The sequence below is a fragment of the Silene latifolia genome, chromosome Y (assembly GCF_048544455.1).
Source record: "Silene latifolia isolate original U9 population chromosome Y, ASM4854445v1, whole genome shotgun sequence".
Taxonomy (NCBI): domain Eukaryota; kingdom Viridiplantae; phylum Streptophyta; class Magnoliopsida; order Caryophyllales; family Caryophyllaceae; genus Silene; species Silene latifolia.
Genome location: NC_133538.1, coordinates 246,206,845 through 246,230,681, shown reverse-complemented (window position 1 = coordinate 246,230,681; position 23,837 = coordinate 246,206,845). Strand labels below are relative to the sequence as shown.

General features: G+C 38.2%; 2 protein-coding genes across 2 annotated transcripts; one reads left to right on the top strand and one right to left on the bottom strand.

Annotated features, from left to right (window-relative positions):
* The first annotated feature begins 15,213 nt into the window (after positions 1-15,213).
* LOC141630391 (F-box/FBD/LRR-repeat protein At4g26340-like) lies at positions 15,214-16,834 on the top strand. The gene is made up of 3 exons (XM_074443221.1): positions 15,214-16,077; positions 16,169-16,228; positions 16,574-16,834. The coding sequence occupies exons 1-3, from the start codon at positions 15,214-15,216 to the stop codon at positions 16,832-16,834; spliced, it is 1,185 nt and encodes a 394-aa protein (XP_074299322.1).
* A 717-nt stretch (positions 16,835-17,551) lies between these two features.
* LOC141626535 (uncharacterized) lies at positions 17,552-22,630 on the bottom strand. The gene is made up of 6 exons (XM_074440289.1): positions 21,801-22,630; positions 21,046-21,257; positions 19,009-19,273; positions 18,664-18,749; positions 18,239-18,330; positions 17,552-18,154 (listed from the first exon to the last, which is right to left on the bottom strand). The coding sequence occupies exons 1-6, from the start codon at positions 22,197-22,199 to the stop codon at positions 17,910-17,912; spliced, it is 1,299 nt and encodes a 432-aa protein (XP_074296390.1). The 5' UTR covers positions 22,200-22,630; the 3' UTR covers positions 17,552-17,909.
* Between the last annotated feature and the right edge of the window lie 1,207 nt (positions 22,631-23,837).

The following is a 23,837-nucleotide window of genomic DNA, read 5'->3' as shown; positions in this document are numbered from 1 at the left end:
TCTGACTCTAACTTGGCCTGACCTTACTAGGCTGATGGAGGCAACCGAGGACCGGACAAATCTAACTACTATTTGGCAGATGAAAAGTACCACAAGATAAGCAAGCTACTAAATGCTAGAAGAAAAGCCTGATAGTAAGTGCAGAATAGCCTGGCAGGACACTTAAGCAGGCTGGATCAAGTTGAGGAGCAACAAGACGGTTATATAAAGATAAATGCTCACATCCTATTCTCAAGGAAGACCAAGTCTAACTACAAGACTACCTCATTCCCATGAATCAAGACGTGTAAAAGGAGAAAAGCCAAAGATTAGTTAAGGAAGAACGAGTCAACCGGATTAATAGGGAATGTGCCCTATTAATCAGGCAACAACTCCGACAATTAAGAAGAACGTTGAGATTGAATACAACGTTAACATCTGAGGATCTATAAATAGCATGATCGAACAATTGTAAAGGACAGATTATTATTCATCAATAGTATTACAACTTATTTCTCACTCTTTCCTAAATATTCAATTGTATACACGAGTTTGTGGTTAGCTTATCAGAAAAATACAAACAATATTATTCATACTTAATTCTTTCTTGCCATTTGCTCACACTATTATTCTAAATTCATTTGAGCTAGATACCCTTATTATTAATTATCCTAGCCGGATCCATTCAGGAAAATCTTGCTAAAACAATCATACTAACTGAAAAGTTAACTGAAACCTAAAATTGTAGCTTAAAAGGTAACTAAAATTAAGAGATGATAATTTAATTGATTAAGCCAAAAATGTTTGGCAAACTAACTAAAAGGTAGCTCTTTTTTTGGTAAAATGATATAAAAGGACATAATAAGTTCTCTATATTTAATATTACAAATTGAATGAATAAAAAAAACAGGTAACTTATTTCTCACATGCTACTCTTATTTTGGTAAATAATTTATCTATCAAATATTTACAAAAAAAAAAAATTAAGATAAATGAAATTTTTTTCAAAAGCTAATTTCAATTTCTTTGAAATAAAGCCTAAATATGAGATTTTTCATGATCTCCCGACCTTTCTCATATCTAAATTACTGCTTGATGTTTTTTTGCCAATGTTTACTTATTTTTGACCCTATTGTTAGTAGTTGATCTCAAGTTCCATTTTTAATTTTATAATCTCCATTATAGCTATTTATTCAGAATAAATATTAGCAATTAGGCATTGTAACAAAAGATACATATATACTACAAAATCATGAGGAACAGAATAAATAAGTAATTGGTTCAAAATAAATGTTAGCTTTCTACATAAGAATAAAAATTATTGTTAGCTCTACAATAAGAAAAAAGCAAATTAATTTGATCAAAAAGGAAAATCTATCACAAGTGTCCAACTATATCGCATTTGACTTGGATGTAGCGAATATAAATAAAGTTTTAGCCTCAAACTGAATTTTAAATCGTGCCAACCATGGATGTTATATATGGGTAAAATAATATCAGAATTATTTGAGAAAGTTATAGAATAGACGAGTATATGGCATTTAAATGGAACAAAACTATTTTAAGATCTCCCTAAGTTGAAGCGATTATGGTTTTGAAAATTTTTAGTTGCGACAAGTAGGGGCATGTAATTTTTCTATTAAATACGGGTATGAGAAGGCCTACATTCGTCATGTCTTATTCCCCATTTGGTATCCTTACTTTTAGGCGTCGCTTTTGTTTTCATTATGCGAGATTTGGTCGGGTATTTTAGTTGGTGTTTACTTTGGGAGTAAGATTCATCATCTTTTAGGAATTTCACACTAAATGAATTTCTTCCTCTTCGCAATAATCTTCCGTATTGCTTCTACATAATTGTTAATGCGGAAGTTTGATCATGATTTTCGACATATTAATGGTCAAAGTTATAAAAGTTTGACTTATAAGAAGCAAGGTGGGAGAGTTTAAGAAGGAGAGAGAGTATACATGATGATTTTTTTTAATATAACTAATAATAGTATGCTCTACCAAGCGTGGTATGCCGTGTAACACCCCATACTCCAAGTGCCTTACCAGGACCACCCAGGTATAAGGATGTTACCATATCGGTTGCCCGAGGCAATGAATATCATAAGACAATAAAGAAACGTACTTTAAAAGTAATTATAGTTTAAGTGATTACATGTTCAAAACCAAAACTGATAAAAGGAAAAAAAACAAGTTCTCAAAACTATCTACTATCAAAATACTATCAAGCATCAGACACAGCGGAAGACTTCTAAACTGCAACGTGGTGACTCATCCCAGCTATCCCATACGCATCATCTCATACCTGCTCAATAACTGCTCACCACCCCCAATGGATCACCACAGTTTTTAAAATATTTAAACGGGGTCAGTACTAATCACACAATTTATATGATCCAACAACACAACAAACAACATAGCTCAAACAGTCACACACACAATCACACCCACTCCAATCAATCTCCTTCACCGACTGTCCACTGGACTAGCCCTGCCAGTGGGGGACCGCAGCTGTTCCCACCTGAGCCCCGCTCATCATACCGAGCGATAACCCTGTCCCATCAATGTGCACATCCCCTCCCGTGGCGGGTTCCACGGAGGGTGAAACTAGGGCGTGAAGCCACTCCCGCAAGTGACTCCACTCAGCCGAGAACGCATCTCGAGACCAGAGACAAACAATCACATCCATCAACAATAATCAATCAACAACCGTCACGAAACCAATCAACAAGCACTAATTACAGCACAATCACCACACATTATGTAACTAATACTGAGTAGGGAAACCCTACCTGGAATGCAACACAAACATCAGGCGATCTAGCAGCTGTCTCAAAACCTTTCCTCTACGAACCCTTCTCCTATACACATAATCATACAATTATCACCTAATCAACATAACCCTCCCAAAACCCCCAAATCTACCCAATTAGGGTTTTAAACAAACTCAAAGAAACAGTATAAAATTGGTATGTAGATCTTACCCTTGACGCAAGGAACACTATGATGCAAAGAACAAGATGATCCGACACTCCTAGCCTTGGGGATTTGCCAACAACGCGACGAGAGAGAACTACGTAACTCCTTTTTCTTTTGAAGGGTTTAGAAAGGTTAAAAGTGATTAAATAAACTGACGGAAACCTTTTATATCAAACTCGCGTTATTAGCAAAAGACGTCAAATCATTCCCCGTAAACCGGCTACTCGATCGAGTAGCTAAGGTACTCGATCGAGTGCCCCCTTACTCGATCGAGTATCTACGTTACTCGATCGAGTACCCAACAAGTCAGAAACTATTTTAAAACGCAACACACCCTTACTCGACAGAGTAAGGCCTACTCGATAGAGTACCCAGAGACTCATAAAACCGTAGTATTACAGTCTTCCCTCCTTAAAAAGAACTTCGTCCCCGAAGTTCAACCCATACATAAAAACAACATACTAACTCGGTCAAAACGCAACAAAGCTACTAAGAACTCAAAACAAAACCCCAACTTACAAAACATGAAACCATGAACTCTTAACACCAACTCTACCAACTATTCCTACCTCCACACCTCGCTCACGATGTCGTATCAACTACATCATAAACTCTCCCGACACTAACTCCATACATAATAACTAACTACATAAACATCAAACGGAATGTTACATTCTACCACCCTTAAAAGGAACTTCGTCCTCGAAGTTTACTCACACTCATAACCTCATCATCCAACTGTCAACACTATCGAAGTCTTCTCGCATTCCTAACATCGAACTACTAGAAGCACGTCCATGACCTTTTAACACTATCAACCACAACATATACAAATCCATATCTTATGCTACACCAACACTCTACTTCCAAATATACTACCATATGAACAACCATCAAAATCTCTTTTATCGCATCCTACTCCTCTTACGATAAATGTTACGTCTTCGTAACTCACTAATACTAAATCCTAGATATATCTTTTCATTATCCTCATCACCACCGCATGTCAAAGATAACCACCTATAACCAAAACACTCGCCATGCACATATCCAAGACTCTCTTACTTAAACATTTTTCATACCTCAACTCATACGGCACACCACCTAACCTATACCATAAAACTCGTAGCAAAATCACCATACTAACTCTCCATTCTTACTGCAAAACAACATACCTCTCTATGTAAGGCACCTATCTCCCAAAAGCATAACTCACGATCTACACTCGTTACGTACACTCACACTAGATCCTCAAGATCTTTTCTTTATTACCGCAAAACTCATACAAAACTTAACATGACACTAATTCCCAACACCCTACACTCACTGTCCCAAAATCTGATTATGAACCACCTGCAGCGTCCAGATCAATACAACACATGTTCCATCAATCACTTACCATGACTATGTCTAAAGCCTCATCTTAAAACAAGATCAAAAGTACTGTAACAACTTCTGACAACTGTGTCCCATCAACAGAATATCACTATATCATGACAACAACGAAAACATATACAACTCTCTTTCATATCATACTCTACCCTCATACCAAAACTTTTTTTTTTTTTTTTTTTTTTTGGTGAAAATGTGAATATCATTAAAATCAAATATAACCACCATACATCATTCCAACCTACAATCAAACTACTCTTCTTAATCTATTACATTGATTTTGTGTAACCAATCCAGACATTTCGACCTCCCCTTACCAAAGTCTCCTCTTGTCACTCTACAAATGACCACTTCAGACATTCTTAACAACCCAAGTCGGCCGCAAAATGTACATCTCCACTCTACTCTTATTCCCGCATTCCCAAATGTGGTAAATAAGACCAAATCGCCGCCATAACCACCTGCTTTTCAACAGGGAACAATCTCCACCTAATAAGCCAAGCCACCACATCTCCCCTCGCCACCGAATCAGTAACCATGCTGCGAGATGCAAAGACGCACTGCAAGCTAAATGGGCATTCAAAAAACAAGTGCCTATGAGTTTCCATCTGCATCCCACATAAGTAACACAGACCAGCAGTACAAATACCAAACTTATTCATCCTATCTTGAGTTAAGAACCTTTGTTGAACAAAAATCCAGGTGGTTATATGAGCCTTCTCAGAATTCCAGCTGGGCATGGAGACAAATCTGTAAGATAAAGGAGCTGCTTAAGCCTGGTTTTTTGAATGGTGCGTGGGATGGCAACTACACTATTCAGAAAGGTTATACTTGGCTCATACCAAAACTTAACTGGTAAGAAACATCAATAAAAAAAACAACTGTCTATCTGTACAAACTGAAACTCACAGGAAGCAACATCAAACAAAACAACAATTTGTGTGTAACTGGTATGTACTTTCGAAACTCGAATCATAATCATCCCGCCTACTCCACCACAACCGGTGACGACATCGCAACACCACCACCAACAGCCACACCGCAGTGCGAAAATACCCGCATTACAAAACTAGGTACCGTGCCCGGATCATCACCCGAGGCACCACAACTACACCGATAGACATCACAACAGACACAATCCCATAAACACTGACCCAACATAACTTCTCGGACAAGAAAAACTTACTCAAATCCACTTTACTAAATCACAATGCAACATGTTATATGAATTAAACAGATAATAATCTCATGAACATCATCCTTACCATTTCACGGAATAAACAAGTATCATCCATACACATACAATTTTAACTATCCATGCCAGATCAATCACATTATTACCTTTTGAACCTCATTCCATTAGTATACCGTACCCAACATAAATTACAAAACAATCATATAACAACTTTATAATTATCACACCATACCACTTCTTGTGAGGTCAGAACCTCACACAAACATTTACACGTATCATAGACCCGTAATCACATCCACCTAGTCAATCCTGATCACGTAAGTTACCACTCAACAAAGGTTACCTGTCGCCCGAGCTTAACTCATATGCCCCTCATAACATATTCTCCCATTCGCATATCCATCACCCCCTGCCAAATGTAACCATACTATTAATACTTAACTACTAACAACCGCCTCATATAACCACATCTTACACTCTCTCACAACCATACATATCAACCTGGTCTCTGCAAAATCAACCGCTTCAGAATTGTTACCTTTCTAATATACCATCACCCTTAACCACTAGTCAAAAACCATAACACTACCACTGTCCGGACATCAAATCCTTACACTCATCTATAAATATCACGATTTCTTTCCTATCTTTGGTTAACATCCCAAATAACGAACATCAAATCCATCAACAAAATTACTTCAACATTCTTCCCAATACCATTCTTAACTGTATCATCATCTAAATCTTCACCAAAATCTCATATCATGCAGATATTCTACCAACTTCTTACTTTCCTGAATTCCTCAAAACTCAAGACTAATCATGTTGTCCCGAAACTCCTCTATAACCATTAACTAACATCCTCATGATTGGTAGCACACATCTCGACGACTCTTTACCTCTATACCACATAACTCCGGTCAACATTTTCTTAGTTTTATTCCCCTCATTCTTTTCTTTTACACTCTACAAAACCAATTAACCATTCAACTCCTTATCACTTCTACCTAACTCTTTAGTGTTCCGGTTACTTTCTCACTTCTCCAAAACTCACATCTAATTATTTCATATCGATATCATCTCACTCTTTCTTACCACAAATATTCTCTTATTATGTCATCAATCACCCTTGCCACTAATCCATCCATAGAATCAACGTTTACTGTTCAACAATTATATCTCTAGAAATCAAAATTCCTTTCATACCGCTAATTGCCCAAGGAAATCACACAGTAGTTTCATCTCTTAATAAACCAAATCTCCCAAACTCATTCACTGTCTACAAATCCACCTCGCGACATGTCTCCACAAAGTTCACTATATACTACTCTTCTCAACCCTTTTAAAACGAACTTTCACTATGTATATTCTTAACCCACGCGACTCCTAACCATCCCCCTCCATGATTCTTTACACATCTCAAGATGCCACCATTTGCGTCCCTCATTTCAATCTTTTCATTCTCACGTTCCATAAACTCACATCATCCCTTACCCACATTTAATTACTTTTGCATTACTCAACGTACAAACATATCGCTCATCTCATCTCACAAAACATGCTCTATGTCTCAATAAACCATAACGATCTTCCTTTTCTTTTTCCAATATCTATCACAACCACGTATAACTCATGTCCTCCTACTGAACTCATACTCACCACAGGTGCCACTCACTACACCATAAGATTGGGTAACTTACGCGTCAAGACCAACGTACATGTAAAAAAATGCATAAAGAAGCAAAATAACAACTTTGAATTAAACATAATATGCAACGAATTCAAAAGATAAGCATATGACCCAAAACAGGGGTCACTAGATCGAGTACAGAACACTCGTTCGAGTAAGTGACTTACTCGATCGAGTAGGTGAAGATCAGAAGCACGTAAAACAAATTACCAGGGCTACTCGATCGAGTAACTAACGTACTCGATCGAGTCCCCACCTACTCGATCGAGTACCAAGGCTACTCGATCGAGTACCTACGCATTTCTCAGCACTGTCCAGTTTTCGTAAAACAGTCATAACTCACTTATTTCTTGGTCGTTTTGGGCGTGTGACTTATCGTTAGAATCGTAAAAGGACAAGCTATCACCTCCAATTGGAATCACATTAAAATCATTTATGCATCTCAAGTTATAACAGTTTAAAGACAACCTCCCTATAATCGAAAACACAACTACTTGATTTTACTTCCCAACAACTTAAACGACAACATGGTAAACAAAAACAACTCGATGCTTATAAAACCAGTATCCCTAACCACATGTTACTAACTTCAAAAGCCAAACAACAAATAACTCGATGCACATATATCATTCAACTTACCAATCACATATTACCCACATGTTTTTATTATATAACTTTACGTAAACAAAATCACAATTATATGACATCAAGTATCATATTCACATGTTACTAGCATAACAACCCTATAAAATCTCTTTCATCATACAACATGCGTTATAAAAAAATATCATATTATCATGCAACAATTATCATCTTTTTCCACCAATTATTCATGTTCTTACTCAAACTTTCAGCTATATAAACTCGTACAACACTACCAACAACATATATGTATACATAACTCTATGTATAACTCCAGTCAAATAAATTTTCTTTCCGTATTTCTATAATGCCATATCGTAAAACAACTATCATACTTTCAATCAATAACTTACGAAATCACATCATCACCATCTTTTCTACACATTCCCCATTCTCAACATACGTACATCCACTGATTCATGCCACACATCACTACATAGGTACACAATACACAAGGTAAACACATAACAATCCCGACTCATATCCCATAGTGACCGGTTCAAAATTGTAGGGCGAGTTCGCGACTTTAGGACGTCTCCCAAGTCTTTGCATTAGCTCCTACAACTTTTACCCCGGGTTCATTTTATTTGATTCCCTATGTTTATTGGGTTCATTGGTTACAGGTTTCAGGATCGTCGCTCTGATACCATTTTGTAACACCCCCATACTCCAAGTGCCTTACCAGGACCACCTAGGTATAAGGATGTTACCATCTCGGTTGCCCGAGGCAATGAATATCATAAGACAATAAAGAAACGTACTTTAAAAGTAATTATAGTTTAAGTGATTACATGTTCAAAACCAAAACTGGTAAAAGGAAAAAAAAACAAGTTCTCAAAACTATCTACTATCAAAATACTATCACGCGTCAGACACAGCGGAAGACTTCTAAACTGCAACGTGGTGACTCATCCCAGCTATCCCATACGCATCGTCTCATACCTGCTCAATAACTGCTCACCACCCCTGAATGGATCACCACAGTTTTTAGAACATTTAAACGGGGTCAGTACTAATCACACAATTTATATGATCCAACAACACAACAAACAACATAGCTCAAACAGTCACACACACAATCACACCCACTCCAATCCATCTCCGTCACCGACTGTCCACTGGACCAGCCCTGCCAGTGGGGGACCGCAGCCGTTCCCACCTAAGCCCCGCTCATCATACCGAGCGATAACCCTGTCCCATTAATGTGCACATCCCCTCCCGTGGCGGGTTCCACGGAGGGCGAAACTAGGGCGTGAAGCCACTCCCGCAAGTGACTCCACTCAGCCGAGAACGCATCTCGAGACCAGAGACAAACAATCACATCCATCAACAATAATCAATCAACAACCGTCACGAAATCAATCAACAAGCACTAATTACAGCACAATCACCACACATTATGTAACTAATACTGAGTAGGGAAACCCTACCTGGAATGCAACACAAACATCAGACGATCTAGCAGCTGTCTCAAAACCTTTCCTCTACGAACCCTTCTCCTATACATATAATCATACAATTATCACCTAATCAACATAACCCTCCCAAAACCCCCAAATCTACCCAATTAGGGTTTTAAACAAACTCAAAGAAACAGTATAAAATTGGTATGTAGATCTTACCCTTGACGCAAGGAACACTATGATGCAAAGAACAAGATGATCCGACACTCCTAGCCTTGGGGATTTGCCAACAACGCGACGAGAGAGAACTACGTAACTCCTTTTTCTTTTGAAGGGTTTAGAAAGGTTAAAAGTGATTAAATAAACTGACGGAAACCTTTTATATCACACTCGCGTTATTAGCAAAACTCGTCAAATCATTCCCCGTAAACCGGCTACTCGATCGAGTAGCTAACGTACTCGATCGAGTGCCCCCTTACTCGATCGAGTATCTACGTTACTCGATCGAGTACCCAACAGGTCAGAAATTATTTTAAAACGCAACACACCCTTACTCGATAGAGTACCCAGAGACTCATAAAACCGTAGTATTACATGCCGTTTACATTATAGAGGAACATTAACTCCGTAAGAGGATTATCTTACGGGATCTGTCTTATTATCAATCGCCCTGGAAAATTCATAGTAGAAGGGAAGATAATTACGGGTTCCAAAGTCGACAAAAGGTACTGAACCCGAGGATAGCAATGACTTCCTCAGATACAAATATTCTTTTCGTTCTTAAAAAGAGACAATATACGTTGAGGCCATGCTACGTAGACGTGACAAACAAATCAGGTCGTGTCAGGTTCAGGTCTCATATTTAAACGGGTCACGAACTCTCCAATCCAAACCCGACCCAATTAAATCTCATGTCGTGTTCGTGTCGATCCAATTAAATTAATAGGTCATCAAACCTCAACCCTAACTCGTTAATTTCGTGTCGTGTTTTCGTGTCATGTCATATTTGGAAAGTATAAGTATATTTATGTGAGGATCAAGAAAAATTGGGATTAATTTAGTAAATAGGTTATTCGTGTCGGGTTCATGTGTAGAGTGCTCAACCCAAACCTAGCCCAATTAAATCTCGTGTCGTGTTCGTGTCAACCCACTTACATAAATGGGTCGTTAAATGCCAACCCAAACCCGTTAATTTCGTGTCGGACTCTTGTCGTGTTTTCGTGTCGTGTCATTGTTTGCCGGCTCTAATACTGCGCCTTAACAATAAACAAGAGTTAGGGACAATCATTAAATCATGTTGAAATTTGCCTCCCAAAACCAATTTTTATTAATGGCAAGCTTTATGTAGTTTCAAGAACAACGTCATCCGAGAGATTAACATTCTACATCGTCACATTGATGATAGAGACCAAGTGTATCAAGGCCACAAGAAGGACATTGTTTACAAAGAAGTTTTCATAATTTACCAAATTAAGATGTCGTATTATATATTTTGCATGGAGTTTTTAAGGATAACTAGTCAAAGACTATTTCGGTAAAAAATAGATGGTGCTAAAACAATAAGAACGGTAACTCTATAATCCAACTATATCTCTGAATGTTAGTATACAACTGACATAGTTAAATAGCAAATGTCATAACGCTTTCGTTGCGTTTTTGTTATAGGAACTCATGATTAATCTGTCTTCATCTAAATCAACCCCCGAAATTTTGGTTGCTTCCATTTTTAGCATAGTTTGACTTTTTGTTAAATTTAAAAGTTTTCTATTACCAGACCATGGTAATGTATAAAATAACGTTTCTGCGGTGCCATAAAATATATACTACTAACTGACATTATTATACTAACTTGGTAACCCAACTATTTTAAAAAAAATGACATAAACTACTAACTGATGTTGTCATAGATAATACTACTAGGTGCTCGTGAATTCTATGTAATAGAATGAGAGATATTGGTAAGGAGCAAATACTTTAAGTGTAAATAGTCAAGGTATAATTATGTTGTAAGAGATCTACCATTTTCTCTCAACGCACTAAATATATATAATTATGATACCTGCTATTTTTTGTAACATCATTCAGTTTTACGTAGTTGTAAAATAATTTGCAAAAATCATAAAGATATGTCTCCGTTATTAAGGATTCATATTGATGAGCTCCACCATGTTTATAGAGAAAGCGTTTTGTATTTAATTAAAAATCGGTTATGCCTGTAAAAATTTAAAAGCTAGCGACATGCTATAACTATGTCACTTGATGTTATACTAATCGTTGGCCAAACGTTTATGCTAAATCACTAATAATTCATCTGTTATCATCTATGCCAATCACGAATTTTGTTTCCATCAATGACAACATAGTAGGACTTTTTTTATCAACTTAAAAATATATTTTTACAGATAATCCTAATGGGAGTCCCGTACATCGCACGGGCTTTCCAACTAGTTTACAAGAATAGAAAAATTGTTCAGTTCTCAAGACTAAAGCTAAATGCATATTTACACATTTACATGCATAAGCAATATGACTTAATTGTGGGATAGTGGATATACCTGTAATTGGTTCACTCTTTACATGGAACAATAAGCAAAGGCCCGAAGATAGGATCTATAGCAAGATTGATAGATTTATGACTAATAAAGCTTGGAGTGACCATTTCCCTGATCTATATGCTAACTTCCTACCTGAGGACATGCTTGATCACACCCCTTGTCTGATCAGTAGCTCAACTCAAGTCCAGAAAACCAGAAGCTTCAAGTATTATAACATGTGGGGAGCATCTAAGGAGTTCTTGCCTACCATCACACGAAATTGGAGTAATAGTATTCCTGGCACACCTCTTTTCAGGCTAACCAAGAATCTGAAACTCCTGAAACCTGCTTTGAAGGCTTTGAACAGGGAGAAATACAGTGATATTGAGAACTCAACTGCCATTTTGCAAAGACAGGTCTCTGAATTGCAGGAACTGATTGGGAAAGATCCTACTAACCTGCAACTAATCTCTGAAGAGTTTGAGGCCTCTAAAACCCTTAGGGAGATGAGTGCTGCCAGGGACAGTTTCCTAGCTCAGAAGGCTAAAATGCAGTGGCTGCAGAAAGAAGACTCTAACAGTGCATACTTTCACTGTTTGCTCAAAAAAAGAAGGAGTGGGAATAGAGTCATCAGGATTGAAGACAGGAATGGTCAAATGTGTGATACCCCAGAGCAAGTGCACAATGCTTTTCTGGATTACTACCAGCACTTGCTTGGGGAAAATCAGGATACCAAAAAGGTTCATAGGAAAATTATTGATCAAGGTCCTAGGTGTAATGCAGACCACTATGAGCAGCTGGCTAGACCTGTCACTGGCAAGGAGATCAGGGACATCCTGTTTAGCATACCTGACATAAAGTCCCCAGGACCTGATGGATACACGAGTAAGTTCTTCAAAGATGCATGGGAAGTGGTAGGTGGGGATGTTATCAGTGCTGTCAAAGACTTCTTTACCCAGAAAAGACTTCTTAGGCAAATCAATGCAACAACTCTTACACTCATTCCCAAATGTGAGAGACCCCAAAGTGTAATGCAATTTCATCCAATAGCCTACTGTAATGTCATTTACAAAATTATCTCAAAGCTTTTATGTGCTAGACTAGCAGAGATATTGCCTGGTATTATTGATCAGAATCAGGGAGCTTTCATCCAGAATAGGAGCATCCAGGAGAACATCCTGATTTGTCAAGACTTAATCAGATTATATGAAAGGCCAAATCCTACTCCTAGATGTATGTTCAAGATTGATTTGCAAAAAGCGTATGACACAGTAGAGTGGTCCTTTGTTGAACAACTGCTGGATGAGCTACTATTCCCTGATGATTTCAAAGCTATGGTTCTACAGTGCATCAGCACTGCCAGCTTCTCACTCTCCTTAAATGGGGATATGTTTGGATATTTTCAAGGCAAGAGGGGTCTTAGGCAGGGAGATCCACTCTCCCCCCTACTCTTTACCTTATGCATGGAATACTTGACAAGGACTCTGAAGTATGCAGCTAACAAGTTTGAGTTCAACTATCACCCGTTGTGCAAAGAATTAAAACTGGCAAACCTGATGTTTGCAGATGATGTGCTACTTTTCAAATAGGTGATGCTCATTCCATGATGCTTTTGTTAAAGTCCTTCTCTACCTTTTCTAATGCGTCTGGGCTGAAGGTAAGTGCCACCAAGTCAAATGCCTATTTCCAGGGTGTGCCTGAACATATAAAACAGGATATTTTGAGAGTCTCAGGATTTGTTGAAGGGCAGCTGCCTTTCGAGTACCTGGGGATGCCAATACAGACCACCAGGATGAAGAAGAGTGACTGTGAGTGCCTGGTTGAGAAGGTTTGCAGCAGGATCCACAACTATGGGGCAAAGAAATTCTTCTATGCGGGGAGATTCGTGTTAGTCAAGGTTTTCCTTTCCTCTTTACACTCGTATTGGGCTTCAATGTTCATTATCCCCAAAGGGATCATTAGCAGGATTGAAGCCACATGTAGAAACTTTATGTGGGATAGCAGTACAGACTACAGGAGGGTGCCAATGGTAGCCTGGGATAAAATTTGCAGGCCAAAAGAAGAGGGAGGTTTAGGACTGAAAGATCAAGGAACAATGAACAAAGCTATAATTGGTAGACTAGTGCACTGGATAACTGTTTTTAAAGACTCTATATGGGTGAAGTGGGTGCAAAAGAATTATCTGAAAGGGAGGGATTGGCTGGACTATACACCACCAACTAGCTCTAGTTGGGTTTGGAGAAGGATATGCAAGGTCAAGGAGGAAATGCTACCTGGTTATACTTTCTTTGGTAAATGGAATGCTCGGTCAGTATTCTCCCGGATCGCTATGAATGGCTTAAGGGCACAAACCTAAAGGTTACCTGGTATAAGTGTCTTTGGAATGATCATGTGATACCAAAGCATCAGTTCACAGGCTGGTTAGTTGTACATGGAGCATTGAGAACAAGAGACAAGCTGATTGGGTATGGTTTGGACATTGATGATAGGTGTTTGCTTTGTGAGCGGAGACCGAATGCATTGAACATATTCTGTGTGACATCTACGAGAAGAGTCATACAAGCTATCGATCATAAAATGCGAGATCACCTTCCCGAATGATATGGTTGTATGGTGTACACGAGAGGACAGAAACGAAATTGCAAAAAGGAATACAAGCGGCTACGATGTGGGTGTGATTTATCATATTTGGCAGCAGAGGAACAAAAGCAACATGGAAGGGGTGCTGCTAAGGCCTGAGAGGTTAGCAGAACAGGTCATTGAAGAAGTTAAAGCTAGAGTACGAGGAAGGGATTACAAGGTTTTAACCAAAACGGACTTAGACTGGTTAAGGCAGAAAGATTTGTATGTGTTAGAAGATTAATTGATGCTTGCCCACCACTTGTAACCTTATTTTATACTTCCTCCGATCCAGACAAATGGTAACATAGGGAAAAGTGGTTATTTAAGAAAAGGTGGAAAAGTAAGGGGTAAAGTAGGAAAGTTTGATTGGGGCCACATCAGTTTAGGTGGATTAAATAAGTAGTTGGTGAGTGGATGAGTAGATGATAAAGTTGTAAATAGGTAGTGGATGTAAGGGTAATTTAGTCCTTTTTAATGCCAAATATGGTATGTTACCATTGGTGTGGTTCATCCATTTTAGGTAAGTGTTACCATCTGTCTGGATCGGAGGGAGTATCATAATATATATATCTCACATTTTACCAAAAAAAAAAAAAATATGGCAATTTTCTGAAGAGTATAAATAAATACACTTAGAGAACAACATCCATTCTAACCAAATTATTCACTACTCTATAATTATACTCCCTCCGTCCATTTTAATTAAGTGTAAACAAATGATTGTTGTTAACTAGTTGATTCAAAAATATTTGAGGTACTGCAAACATTGCAATGGTAGTGTCAAAAGAATTGGAAGTGGATAGGATAAGTGCACTCTCAAATGAACTTGTAGCACTCATTCTGTCTTTTCTGCAAATGAAAGATGTGATGAAAACATGCATATTGTGTAGCAGATGGAAATACATTTGGACTAAAGTCCCTATACTTGATTTCTCAGGCTTTCATGTTTCACATTCACTACTACCGTCTTTCAAATCATTTGTGTATAAGGCATTGTTGCTCAATGATGCACTGTTGCTCCGTCGCTTTTCCATGGATCACTTGGATGAGTTTGAGGATTTTCATGTTAATTCTTGGGTTTGGTCTGTAATGAGTCGAAATGTCGTAGAGATTAGTCTCAGTACCTCTGTGTTTAAACAGAAACGACTTGTCGAAGCTGTCTTTTCGAGCGAGACACTTCAAGTATTGAAGCTAAATGGGAGGTTTGTTCTCCCTTCGGTGATTCCATCAGTGCAAAATTTACCAAACCTTGAACTCCTGCACCTGATTGATGTCGCTTTCGAGCAAAATGATTCGTTACCAGCTCTCTTATCGGTATGCCCTCGTCTCAAACAAGTTTTACTTCGTCGCTGCTTGGGACCAAATGAGGTACACATTCAATCATCCAGCCTAAGGAAACTGGAAATCATTAGCCGTGCAGATGACAAGAAAGTTGTTCTTAATCTGCCAAAACTCGAATATATTTCTTTCACACAGGCTCGTTCATGCTGTGAAATTAAAGCTGTTGAGCCCTTATCTTGTCTGGTTGACGCTGTGTTAAATGGCCCATGGAACGGACATGGCCGTGGAATAATTGATCTTCTTCACCAATCTTCCAAATTAAAGACGTTGACATTGGCTCAATTAATGGTGAACGTACGAAGCCGACTATTGTTTACATACAGTGTTTGCATGAAGACAATATACAGTTTCACCTAAAATAACGTAATGTTTTACAACTTTGCAGCATTCCCTGGAACATGGCGGAGCAAAATTGCCTGTGTTTATTAACCTGAGCTTGCTGGAGGTAGCCTATGGTTCGGGGCCCTTTGTTCTACAAATGCTAAAAAACGCCCCCAATTTGACGTCCTTGATATTGCATAAACTCGATGTAAGTTACGTCTCTTTGTATATGAACCCGTGATTTTACATTATTAAAAATGAACTTTGAAATTATGTCAACGTACTGTTTGCATACAACAATACAGAGACTACATTCGGATAATCCATAATGAAAATTCAGTTGATAATTAACAACTAACAATTGAATCGGACTACAAAAATGACGCTGTGCAGACTGCAGAGTAAGGGGCGGTATGTGTTAGCATAGTTTTAGCATCTTTTAATTGAATCTTGTTTGCACTTTGATCAGTGTACAGATGACTCATGGGAACCGGTGGTCTACTTTCTTACGCTCCCAGAAAACACGCCCAAGTGTTTGGCGCACTCCCTTCGATTTGTCGAGATTAATGATTTTTGTGGGTACGGAAGTCACCTGAAATTGGCTGAATATATATTGACATATGCCGAGGTATTGAAAGTCATGAAGATATATACAGCTAGGGAGGATTGGCATAAGGAAATGGATGGATTGATGAAGCTGTTTTCGGTTGACAGGGCTTCAACACACTGAATTTACTATTGGGATCCCCTGAAGAATTATTTTTAGGGATATCTCAAGTGATTGCTTCTATTTTTGTTTGGAATCAACTTATTCAAGGGTTATTTTTATTTATTTGCTTTTTTATGTAATAGGATTTATCTAAGATTAAATTCTAGAGTTGAAAAGGTACTATTGCATAAACGGCACTTCATGTTATGTTTTCCTTCTCTCAGTTCATGATAAAATTAGGCTAGCCCTATTGCCACGACACTAATGGTTAATGCCACGAAAGTATTAGAGTAAGCGGATGCCTTTAATATTGTTTATTACTCTAATAAAGCCAGTGGCATATTCATAATTTTCGTGGATTTATGTCCTCCCTAAAATTAGTAGCGCAATCTATCCCGACTTATATGATGAGTTTGTTACTTCAGGCTTCTTGAAGGTACCATTGAAGAACTCCCTTTTAGTCATGGCTCGGTCTTGGTGGGGTTTGACGGGTGAGATAGGAAAAACCTGTCTTCATAAATCGGATTGTGGAATTGGTTTTCGGGATATAAAGGTCTACAATGAGGCTCTACACTTGCTAAGCAAATTTGGCGGCTACTTGAACATCCCGACACTCTGATTATTACAACTGTGACACAAACCAGTTTGATCACCACGACGGGTTCATTGACATCCATTGTTCAAGAGCTCAAAATATCGATGAATATAAAGATGCATGCGGAGGGGAAGCAAGTCGTGTTTTTGCTAAATATTGATCTTTGCTACTAATATCGTTACAGTTATAAAACCCACTCATAGCTTCCCAAACAAAAGCCCATGCACATTAATAGGCTTATGGATTCACATCTCACAGGAATCCTTGCATCGTAAACTGTTACATATTTCACAAGCGTAAGATCTGGCTAAGTGAGTTATTTACCAAATAACACAGCAACATCCTCTCCGCAAGACCCAACAAATCACCTCTAAAGGTTCCTCACAAAAAAAAAAAACCAACAGATGTAGAACAAAGTGCATATTTGAGGAAGGAGGGCAAGCACATATTGCGAGTCAGGCTGTCTTAAGATAAGCAATAACCAGCTGTTAACCCTTCTCATCATCTCCAATAGTAGTTATGAGAGGCAAAGAACCTGTAATCTGGGTGATTTACATTAAGATGCCGGAGCCACTCGTCAGCAGCTTGCATCAGTGAGTTGGCTTTTGGAGATTCATCACCTCCATTTTGATCCCACATTGAGATTTTGAATTTGTAACACGCCATTCCAAATATTGGCAGTGGCAAGCAGTTTGAAATTTTGCTTGGTGACGAAGTGAAGTGACATTGCCATTCATGTCTCCCCCCTGCGAACAAGAGGAAACGGTTAAGCACAATTAAAGAAATGACTCTGCTGAGCTTTTTCCAGTAGAGGACGGTGAGAGACATACCACTAAAAGGAGTTGATAAGAAATGAAATGTCAAAAAGCACGAATCCAGGTTCTGGAGGGTTGGACCTGTAGGTATTCTGTAGATTGGATACCTATATTCAAATAAAAAGCCAACAGCGTCAGGGTCCTCCAGACACATCTTAACAAGAAGGACATCATGCCCCAGACTGATTTACCTTATCTCACATGAAAATCAACATGTTAATTCGTTTACAATGAAGTGTACAAGTACCGTAGGAATGTTTAAATGTTCTACTTGACTACATGAGGATGGGGTAATATAAAGAGTCAAACTAATATAGTTGAAATATTGACGTTATTTCAAGATATCCTATATTGAAAGAGAAGATTGTGCCAATTATCACATTGACTAATGGCTACTTAACCACAAAAGAATACGACTGGATAAGGTTTAAAAGGCTTACCATGCAACAGATATCCAACTTGAAGATGACAGATCACAGCTCCTATAGGTATTCAGTTCTGGGAAACGAGACGCTAGTAATGATATCTGTTATATGAAATTACGAGTTAGAAAGGAAAACAGCAATATGAATCATACAAACAACATAACATTATGAACGGAAGAGCAGACCCTCTGTCCTGCCTGCTGTCCCATCACCTTCTTTTGAAATATCACACACTTCAAATAATTTACACAACTGATTTTTAATATGAGTGTGTGACGTGCCGAAAAAAGGTGGTCAGACAGATGCACAAATGGATAGAGGAACTGCTCCAACGAGCAAGCAACTAAGCTAACTACTAACCTTGTCAGCCAAAGGTTCCCGACTGAAAGGAGTATCATGCTCAAAATATTCGAATATAAGAACACCCGTAGAACTGGAAGATTCCCCTTCATCACTGGATGAACCATTTGAAGATTTAACTCGTAAACCCTGTAAACTATTAAACTCGGCAACTTCCCGCGGTCTCCACACATCATGAGAGTTCAATCCTCTTTCTGCTTCACCATCACTGCTGCCATTACTGCTGGGTTCTCTGGATGACTCGTCACTCTCCTCTCCAGGCCTTCTATAATGAGACAAACCAGCAAATAAGTATGTATCAGCAGGCGTTTTTATTAGCCACAGTCCACAGACATAGAAAACATGTCTCCTACACAATTCAGCCAATGGGAATCATAAACAGAGAGAAGCTCCCTTCTTTGAGCAAAATAAGGGATCCAACTGACACTTGAGAGTAACAGATAAACAGAAAATACAACGGAGAAAAGGAGAATGAAAGTAGTGGAAGAGAACAAAGATGCTATTATTTCCAGTCTCCACTGTAGAGGTTGGCCAAGCTTTGTCAAAACCAACAAAACTCTAGACAAGAAGCTATTCTGGTGTTGGGACGACATTAACCCAATTCGGCGAATGAAGCAGCGATTGACTGATTGTGAGGTGAGAAAACCAGGAGATAGTGGAAAGAAGAGAAATCATGATAGTAAAATGAAAATCAATAAGTGATAGATCATTTTCAAGCAGGGAAAAGCAAAAGCGAAAATAGGATGAACATGTTTTGAATAAGAAATAATAAGAGATTTAAATAATCCGCAAGAGATGTAGAGATGAAAGAAATTAACAGGAAAATGCAATACAAAATGTCTGCAAAGAACAAAAAATAAGAGATCTAAAGAAAAAAAAGATTCAATATATAAACAGAAACTAATCAAATAAGACAAATTGCAAAAGCAATAAAATGCCAAAGATCTATTGGAACTCTCCTCCCACATTTTAATTTTATCTGGGCTTAGCACTAGGCTTTACCATAAAAATATTTTGCACCTCAAAAAGGCTAATTGAAGTAATACCTAATCCAGGAAAGACACCAATCTACCGGAATAGCCAAGAGTTTGAACCTTCCCCAACACCAAAGAAATAAAAAGAGACGGGCAAAAGCATCACAGGTCCACATATTAAGAAGCGAAGAGGGACGTAGAATTTCCTTGTCTGGGTTACTTCAACATACTGCAAGGCGCATGACGATAAACAATGTCTATATCTCTCATTAACGTTCCAACCCAGTCAAATTACTACCCTTTACATTCTCTGGATGCAAACTTGCAATAGCATCAAACATACATGTTATTAATCCCAGTATAAACTGCTACCTTTTTGTCTTTAGACATCTTCCTGCATGAATAACTTCAACTGAAATTTACCATGTTGTGAATGAATCTACAGCTAGAGTCCCACTCCCCACTATGGGCCAAACACCATAACAAATCAACAAATTATAAGACATGTCATAATTAAGTGCGCCAAAATGGGATCCATCATGATACATCCTCATTGCCAGACTACCAATTACAGAATCCCCTCCTAGACAGTTAATCCATATATTTTTATTAGACCCATTATACTACCATAATCAAGCTATGTCAATTGTGACCAACAGTTCAATGGAAAACTCAGAATGGGAAAATGTGGAGGAGTAACAAAGCCATTGCCTTCAAATCAGAGGCTAATCATAACTAAAGTACCTTGTTCGTTTTTTACTAACCATAACCTAAAGAGATGGAAATTCATTAGTTAAGCCATGCAGCAGGCCTGTAAGCGAGAATGCCTGGGTAAAACAAAATGAGATCTATAAATATACACCAAAATCAATCATGCTTAATGTTCCTTAAGAACTGCCTAAAGATTTGGTCCACACCATTGACACGAAACTGGAATGATAGCTACTAAGAATCAAAAAAGAAAGCCCCAAAATGAAAAACAAGGACAACAATAAGGAAAGCAACCCACTAAAACATAGGAGTATGAAAACAGTATCGAAAACAATAATTCAAAAGAGCTAACCTGGTTTTAGGGGAAGGCTTGGATGGGTCTATGTACAATTGAATGCCAGACAAATAAGGGACATAATACTGCACAACGGAATCACTTCCATTTAACAAGAGGGGCACTCCAGCTCCATATGCACTCCACTCCTTAAAGGACTCCCAAAGATCCCCAAGCACAAAGTACTGCCGAAACTCATCCTCCTTAGTTTGCCACCCCTTCATGCTCGTCTACATTGGAGAAATCAGTAAAACGTACGTCAACCAACAATAGACCTCACTATCCAGACATTTGTACATCCTATAAACATTACTCCTTCAACAATAACATTTCGATTTTTTTTCTACGCCACATTCCCACCCATCTACCACACAAATTGGATGCATAAACATTAAAATATCAGATGCAACCCTGTTCTTTCCAACCATGTTCTTTCTGATTTATTTTAATTAACTTCAATTCATTTTTGTTCAACAGTTCAGTCCATCTAGTCTAAAAGAACGGGGCCTAATTTTACGAATTCAATACTGATTATTACACCTTACTAAAGTTACTCATCCAACCTATCTAGTTTCTTTCTACCACCGAAATTATACCCATTAGAACTAAATATCAGTTCAGATGCAGTATATCTGTAAATAGGTCCATAATTTTCCGACTTAATTTCAGTTTAGTTCAGTTCAATTAGTTTCAGTGTAAAACAACAGTGCCGTAATCTAACCAATTACTGTACTAAGTTGCAAAAAAAAAAAAAAAATTGTAGGACAGTATACCTTGGAGAAGTACTGAGCCTGAACTGAAGGAGTAGTATACTCCAAGAACCGATCCAAATTTGTCGAATTCGACAACGACGACGACGCGACACCTGGTGTCGCAATCGTCGTCCTCGTACTAACACTTGTAGCCGTCGAAACACACTCATCTAACTCCGTCCGTTGCTCCACCGCCTTCCCCTTCACCTCGGCCGTCAAAGGCCACTTTTGGCGGCGATGATTCGGCTGATTTCGATTAAACTGCTGATACTGCAGTTTCTCTTTCCGAATTACTTCTCTTTCTTCTTGTTGATGATGATTTTGACTTTGCTTCAATAATTGTTGTTGTTGTTGTCGGCGAGCAGGTGGATTGTAAAATCGATCACCAGTCCTACTGCGACTAAACGACGCCGTCGACATTTCAATTACCTAATGATCAAATTACCCTAATCAAAATCAATACCCTAAATCGCAAAATTGGTGAATTAGATCTTGGATTTAGTTTTCTAGGGTTTTAGTTTCGATTTTTAGGGTTTCGAATTTAGGGATTTTTATATTTTTTAAACTTTTCGCACTATTTTGTTGTTATTCTGCACTGAAGAGAGTGGAGTCCGAGTAATGAATGACGTTCAGTAGGAGGCGCAACGACGCGGTGACACAAATACGACGACGTCCTCTTTGGTTCTGATTCTGACAAGTGTCACTCTACTTGGCCACCTGGTTTAAATTGACGGTAAAACTAATTCCAGTGGGTCCTCTCCTAAACCGTCTTATTTTAAAATTTGTGAATTTTGTTTATCTAAGACGGTTTAAGTTGAGCATGTTGATATGTGATGAGAGATTGCGTGGTTGAATATGATAGACCTCGTGCCTGAAATGTGTTTGTATGTGGGTTCCAAAGGAGAAATGAAGTGTCGAATGTGTAAAGAATTGCATGATAAGTGCAGACATAAAAATATGTTACATTTTTTTAATGGGGTCAAGGTCAAATATTGACTTATGTGAAATTTTATCGTTTAAGAAATAGGTCGGAGGATTTTAGCCCGAACAAATATACGATATTTAGTCAATCTTGCCAGAATATAAATTCAGTCCACTCGGAAAATAGGTTGTACTATATTTCTAATACGAAATATGGGGCGTAAATGACGTGTCCAAGAGTAACGGTGCTAAATCCAAATTGGACCCATGCTTTAGCAACCCGCAAAATGAAAGTTGACAAGCCCACCAAACAAAGGTTGACAAGCCCAAGAAAATTGTCGAAAGAAAACAAATACGTGCATTATTGACATAAAAACGTGGTTCATGATGCATGCATGATTATAGGAAGACTTGGTCAATAACTGCATGACACTTCTTCTACTAAAAATCAGGGGATTAGCTTAATCAGAGGGAGCAAGTCAACGATGCAAATGGAGGAAGAATAGCAAGTTGTTGCAGCGTATTTACCGGAAGAAAACAAAAACAAACAGAGGCTTTTATATAGAGTGATTGGTCTCATTTTGAGACTGATCTCCGGAACCCCATAATCACAAAATCACAAAAAGCACAACACTCTCAACAAAATATTTTTTTTGGTGTAAATCGGGGTGTCCACCGTCGACAACAGTGTATAATCCCCTCGCCGCGCGTGCTCTCATGAAGAGGTAAACGGCTGGCCAAAGAATTTGCTCCATTCCCATAGGGAGGGATCGAACCTCTGACCTCATGGTTAAGGGATGAGGTGAGCAACCACCACACCAAATACATTCTCTATAAAACATTCTCTACAAAATACTCTCCTAAGAGAAAATAAGAGAAAAGAAAAGACATTTACTTCTCTACAAAAATCTCTCCTAAGAGAAAACTAGAGAAAAAGAAAGAATTATTCTTCAATCCGACGTCAAGCACCAATTGTAGTCAATTGAGGAGAAACAAGTCAAATTCATCAAAGGAGAATCGAGTCTTCAAATCAAGACCCTCCTATTCATTCAAATTGCGGAAATCGAATCAGTAGATCAACTAGTAGATTGTACTCGAAATCTTTTGAATTAATAAAATTATTATTTTGTTGCATTT